This window comes from Canis aureus, chromosome 3, assembly GCF_053574225.1.
Source record: "Canis aureus isolate CA01 chromosome 3, VMU_Caureus_v.1.0, whole genome shotgun sequence".
NCBI lineage: Eukaryota > Metazoa > Chordata > Mammalia > Carnivora > Canidae > Canis > Canis aureus.
Genome location: NC_135613.1, coordinates 13991457 through 13998229, shown reverse-complemented (window position 1 = coordinate 13998229; position 6773 = coordinate 13991457). Strand labels below are relative to the sequence as shown.

The following is a 6773-nucleotide window of genomic DNA, read 5'->3' as shown; positions in this document are numbered from 1 at the left end:
ACCCTCGTGTGTTTGCATCCGTGTTGGCTCCTTGGTGGTTTCTCGGAATCGTGATCTTGGGCACATTTGGGGGCTCGTCCGGGATCCAAGAAACCTCCAGGACCCCATCCGGAGGGTTTCACGCGTGGTGAGTGCACTCAACTTTTTCCACCTTTTGCGCGCATATTTTCTGAGAGCTCTAAACTGTACTTTACCCATAGGAATTCCAATCTGTATTGGGTCGGCATTGGCTTAGGCGGATGTGCTGGCGGGAGATGGAGGAGATGTCCCTTGCCCCTGCCTGGAGGACGGGGTCCTCATCTGTAAGGAGGGCCGGCTGCCAGCCCTTCAGGTTACTTTCTGTTTTATCTCCGCGGCCGCACGGAACGTTTGTCTATTACCTTGTTCTTGTTACTGTTTGCACGTTTATCTGTGTTGTTGGGTCCTTGTTAATCGTCTTTACTGTCTGTGTCTTGGTGTGGATTGGGGACATAATGGGGGAGACAGAAACCACTCCCCTATCTCTTACGCTCTCTCACTTCTCGGATGTTAGGGAAAGAGCTCATATTCTGAGCATAGACATACGGAGAAAAAGATTCCACATTTATTGTATATCAGAATGGCCAACCTTTGACGTGGGATGGCCCCAAGAAGGAACTTTTCACCTACCTATTATCTTACAAGTTAAGACCGTGATCTTCAGGGACAAACCAGACGGCCACTCTGACCAGGTGCCCTAACATGCTGATCTGGCGGGACATGATCGAGAATCCTCCTTCTTGGCTAAAACCATTTTTACCCCCCAAAGCAGGACCCACAGAGATTCTAGCCCTGCGGAAAGCCAAAAAGGAGACCGACTCTATGCCCAAAGCACCCCTTCGTCCGGTCTTCCAGGATTCCTCCCCGCAGGATCGGATTCTCCCGCCGCCCTACTGGGCATTCCCCACCCCCACACCCCCCCCCCCCGCTTCTACCCCTCCATTGGAGGCATCGGGGGCTGCAGAAGGGGTGCCACCCCTCCCTGACGAGGGAGTCCCTGTGCGCAGGCCAGCAGCGGGGACACACAGTCAGACCCACCGGACGGCCCCACCTCCGAATGCGGGGCCGGCTGACTCCACCACCCTTCCTCTCTGCTCCATGGGGCCCCCCGATGAGACTGACGAACAGCTAATGTTATATTGGCTGTTCTCCACCAGTGATTTATATAATTGGAAAACCCAAAATGCAAAGTTCTCTGATAATGCGAGAGATCTAATCGGGCTTTTAGATACTGTTCTCTTTACCCACCAGCCTACTTGGGATGATTGCCAACAGCTCTTGCAGGTTCTCTTCACCACCGAGGAAAGAGAACGAATTCAGGTGGAAGCCCGGAAGTCTGTCCTGGGAGAGGACAGACAGCCGACTCAAAACCCAGACCTCATAAATGCTGCCTTCCCTTTATCCCGCCCCACCTGGAACTACAACTCAGCTGAAGGTAAGGAGAGACTCCGGGTCTACCACCAGACTCTAACGGCAGGTCTCAAGGCTGCCACGCGCAAGCCTACCAATCTGGCCAAGGTCTATGATGTGAGGCAGGGTAAGGATGAGAGTCCAGCAGCCTTCTTAAAGAGAGTCATAGAGGCTTTTAGGCAGTACACCCCTATGAACCCAGAAGCCCCGGAAACAAAGGCCGCAATGGCTTTTGTTAACCAGGCCGCTCCGGATGTTAAAAAGAAATTGCAAAGAGTAAAGAGACTGGGAGAGAAGAGCTTGCAGGACTTAGTGATAGTGGCAGAACGAGTCTATAATAATAGAAAAAGTCCGGAAGAACAACAAACCAAACTAAGTGACCGGCAGACCCGAAACCTGGCCAAGATCCTGCTGGCCACAACCATGGACGACCCACAGGAAAGACGGAACACCTCAAGAAGCTGGCTTCAGGGACAGGTAAGGAGGATGGCCCTGGTCCCCGTCGGGAGCACCCTAAGCTGAACAAAAACCAATGCAAAGAGGAGGGCCATTGGGTGAAAAGCTGCCCTAACAAAAGATCTAAGGCCCCTGCCAAGATCTTAAAAATGGAGGACCTGGACAATTAGGGGAGTCAGGGTTCGGCACCCTTCCTCAAGCCCAGGTTAACTCTTACAGTGGAGGGGCAACCTGTTGAATTCCTAGTGGACACTGGGGCACACAACATTCGGTTTTATTACAACCCCAAGGGAAATTGGCAAACAAAACTTCATGGGTGCAAGGGGCCACGGGCACCAAACAATACTCATGGACTACCCGAAGAACTGTGGATCTGGGCACGGGCCGGGTATCCCACTCCTTCATGGTCATCCCTCAGTGTCGCTGTTAGGTCGGGATTTGCTCGGGGGCACAAATTTGCTTCCACCTCAAAGGGGCAAAAGTGCTAAACAAGAAGGGGCACCCGATTCAGGTGCTTGTCCTGAGTTTAGAAGACGAATATCGTCTCCACCAAATGCCCTCAGCCCAAATGACTGACATTGACCGTTGGCTGCGGGAATTTCCCCAAGCGTGGGCAGAAACTGGGGGAATCGGGCTGGCCCAGCATCGACCGGCCATATACATAAAACTAAAGCCAGGGGCAGACCCTGTCAGGGTCCGCCAATACTCCAGCCTCTAGTAGCACGAAAGGGAATCCCACCTCACATACGGCGACTACTGGATTCGGGCATCTTAAGGCCCTGCCAATCCGCATGGAACACTCCCTTGCTGCCGGTTCAGAAACCACACTCTAACAATTACAGGCCAGTCCAGGACTTGAGTGAAGTCAACCGGCGAGTAGAGGATATGCACCCTACGGTCCCAAACCCATACACCCTCCTCTCCACCTTGCCTCCAGACAAAACTTGGTATACGGTATTAGATTTAAAAGATGCTTTTTTCAGCCTGCCTTTTGCACCCAAGAGCCAAGACCTCTTTGCCTTTAAATGGACGGACCCTGAGAAAGGCATCAATGGCCAGCTCACCTGGGCTAAACTACCACAAGGATTCAAAAATTCACCGACCATCTTCGATCTTCACACGAAGACTTGGGTGAGTTCCGTTCCGAGCACCCTCATTTGACTTTATTACAGTATGTAGATGACATCCTGTTGGCGGTGGAGGACCAGGACACATGCCTGTGAGGCACCAGGGACTTGCTCCAGACCATAGCGGCCCTAGGATACCGGGCCTCACCTAAAAAAGCCCAGATCTGCAGAACAGAGGTGAGCTACCTTGGGTACAAATTAAAAGATGGACAAAGATGGTTGACGGATGCATGGAAGGAAACCATCTTAAGAATCCCACAGCCGCAAACCGTCCGCCAGGTACGTGAATTCCTGGGGTCAGCAGAGTTCTGTCGCTTATGGATTCCGGGTTTTGCCGAGATGGCCAGACCCCTCTATGAGGCCACCAGGCACCAGCAAAATTTTAAATGGACTGAGGCCATGAACAGAGCCTTTAATAACCTTAAAAAGACCTTGCTGTCTGCCCTGGCCCTTGGGTTGCCCGATCCAGCCAAGCCCTTCTACCTGTATGTGGACGAGAAAGACGGGGTGGCAAAAGGGGTCCTTGTCCAGTACTTAGGTCCCTGGAAAAGACCCATAGCCTATCTCTCCAAAAAGCTGGACACGGTGGCTGCTGGATGGCCCCTATGCTGAAAAATTATTGCTGCGGTGGCCACTATAGTCAAGGACACAGACAAACTGGCCATGGGGCAAGAACTGCATGTTACCACCCCACATGCTATTGAAGGGGTACTCAAACAGCCTCCAATCCGCTGGATCAGCAATGCCCGTCTGACCCATTATCAGAGCCTACTGCTAAACCCTACCAGAATTTTATTTAAGCCACCAACAACCCTGAATCCGGCAACGCTACTCCCTAACCCAGACTGGGACCCCCCTCTGCACAACTGTCAAGAAATTTTGGCACAGGTGCACAGAATCAGAGCTGATCTCCAGGACCAGCCACTGCCGAATGCGGACGCCACCTGGTACACGGACGGCAGCAGTTTTGTCCAAGAAGGACTCAGATATGCGGGGGCAGCCGTAACCATGGAGATGGAGGCTGTCTGGGCAGAGCCACTGGCAGCCGGAATGTCGGCTCAACGGGCAGAACTGATGGCACTGGCCAAGGCGCTGACCATGAAAAACAGTAAACAAATAAACATCTACACCAACAGCAGGTATGCCTTTGCCACCGCTCACATCCACGGAGCCCTTTACAGGAAGAGAGGGCTTCTGACAGTAGAGGAAAAGACTGTTAAAAACAAAACAGAGATTCTTGAACTCCTAAAGGCCCTCTGGCTGCCCAAGGCCCTAGCCATCATCCATTGTCCGGGGCACCAAAAGGCAGACACGCCAGTAGCCAGGGGAAACCGGCTAGCCGATTTAAAAGCAAAAGAGGCAGCCCTTCTGGAGACCCAGGTCTTAGCTACCATGCTACCTGATCCGGGGGCACTGACCCTGCCTGACACCCCCAACTATACTGATGCTGACTTACACTGGATCAAATGCTTGCCTATGACCCAGTGCTTGCATGGCTGGTAGAGGGCTCAGACTCCAGCATCATCTTGCCAGAGGAACTAGGATGGCGAGTCCTATCCAAAATGCATCGGAGTACTCACATGGAAACAAGGAAGATGGAAGACCTCATACTACATGCAAAGATCACTATTAAAGACTCTCGAGCAAAGATCGAACAGATTGTGGCAAGCTGCCGTGCATGCCAATTAACAAATGCCTCCGCCCATGGATATAACCCAGACACCTGGCTCCGAGGGGACCACCCAGGAGCCTACTGGGAAGTGGACTTCACTGAGGTAAAACCTGGAAAATACGGGTATAGGTATTTGCTAGTGTTTGTAGATACTTTTTCAGGATGGACAGAGGCATTTCCCACCAAACATGAAACAGCACAGATCCTGACCAAGAAACTGCTGGAAGACATCGTACCGAGGTATAGTTTTCCCGTTAGAATTGGGTCAGACAACGGCCCAGGATTCATATCTAAGGTAACACAGGGAGTGGCACTAGTACTTGGGGCAGATTGGAAATTACATTGTGCATATAGGCCCCAGAGCTCAGGACAGGTAGAGAGGATGAACAAAACATTAAAGGAGACCTTAACTAAATTAGCCCTGGAGACTGGCAGGGACTGGGTGACTCTCCTCCCCTTTGCCCTATATAGGGTGAGGAACTCCCCATATAAGATGGGACTGGCTCCCTACAAAATCATGTTCCGTCTTCCTCCACCTGTTATCCCCAATTTAAAACCTGAGGTGCTTGCTGAATTTGATGATCACCAACTTCTTTTCTCCCTCCAAATGTTACAACGAACCCATGAGCAGGTGTGGCCTAAGCTGAGGGCCCTCTACGAGACTGGGCCACCCCCGGACCCCCATCGATATCGGCCAGGTGACTGGGTATACATGCGGAAATACCAACACCAGACACTTCAACCTCACTGGAAGGAACCCTACCTCATGATCCTGACCACTCCCACCGCTCTCAAGGTCGACAGGATTACTCCCTGGGTCCACTACACACACGTCCGGCCAGCTGACCCGCACACCGTTCTCAAGGACTTTGTTACAGAATGGAAAAGCCAACCAGACAAGGACAATCCCCTAAAGCTAAGACTGCGCCGTTCTCACTTATTTCCCACCTCCAAGAGTCCCTAGTCCAAGGTTGTCCTTCAAAGTAGAAGGAAATTAGAATTAGTCTTCTTACAACAAAGGTGGGGGGGGGGAGTATGTGCTGCCTTAAATGTAAATGAGAGCGAGAACAGCAACAAGGATGGTGAGAATCCTGGTTTAATCATTCCCCTGGCTCACTCTGAGAGCAACCTGGACCCATAATTGGGTCCTACATAGGATCCTCTGAAAAAGGGGAGAATGTGGGACCCAGGAAATTTAACAAAATCCCCTACCCCTGGACAAGCAGAGCAGGACTATTTTGTGCTGCACCCGCCTTGTGCTGACCTGCTTATTACTTAGGGCACTGCCCGGCCCTAGTCAAAGACCAGGGCACACCCTAATCAGAAATTGGCTCAGTGATAGGCCAGTTCAAATGGATACTTTAAGGTAAAATGTAATTCAATTGGCCACCTGTGAGTGGACCAGCATGACTGTGCAACTTTCTGCGTACCCCATTGGCCACTGGCCCCTATAAAGTTGCTAAGCCTCTTAGTCTCGGGGTCCAAGTCCCTGCTCCACTGTGTTGGGTATACTTGGACCCAGACTCGAGCTTGTAAATAAACCCTCGTGTGTTTGCATCGGTGTTGGCTCCTTAGTGGTTTCTCAGATTCGCGATCTTGGGCACAACACCCAGAATATTAAAATAGGAAACCAGTTATCAATCAAGTATGATCCTCAGAAAGACAGAAGTAATGTTCTTATAAATTGTTTATTTATTCACAGTCAACTGTACTTTTGTATATCTTATCTTTTCATATTCTCCTTTTGCTTTTTCTAAAGACCCCTATTTTGGGGTATGTTTATTTTTTTGGCAATATAATTTTAATTTTATCTTTTACATCACTAATTATCAGTAGCTTCATTCTCATAGTATATTGTTACCATGCTTTTTCCAGTTTCTCAAGCTAGTTTATATTTATTATGACTTTTCACAATAATAATAATTTTCTCCAAATAAAGTGATGGCTATGTCACATAAATCATAATGCAAGCTGATCTTGTGTTGTTTGGTTATGTAGATAATTTGTGATATTTTAAATTTTTTCTCTAATTGAGGGTTTGTGCTTTTAAATTACAAAATTTTATAGTAATTGCACTGTTGGTTTCTAGT

General features: G+C 49.9%; 1 protein-coding gene across 1 annotated transcript; it reads left to right on the top strand.

Moving 5' to 3' along the window:
- Nucleotides 1-738: 738 nt before the first annotated feature.
- LOC144304351 (uncharacterized) lies at nucleotides 739-6773 on the top strand. Its single transcript, XM_077882882.1, is given in 5 exon segments — nucleotides 739-1846; nucleotides 1849-2144; nucleotides 2147-2593; nucleotides 2596-2995; nucleotides 2998-6773. Coding segments are annotated over 5 exon segments (3768 nt in total). The 3' UTR covers nucleotides 4515-6773.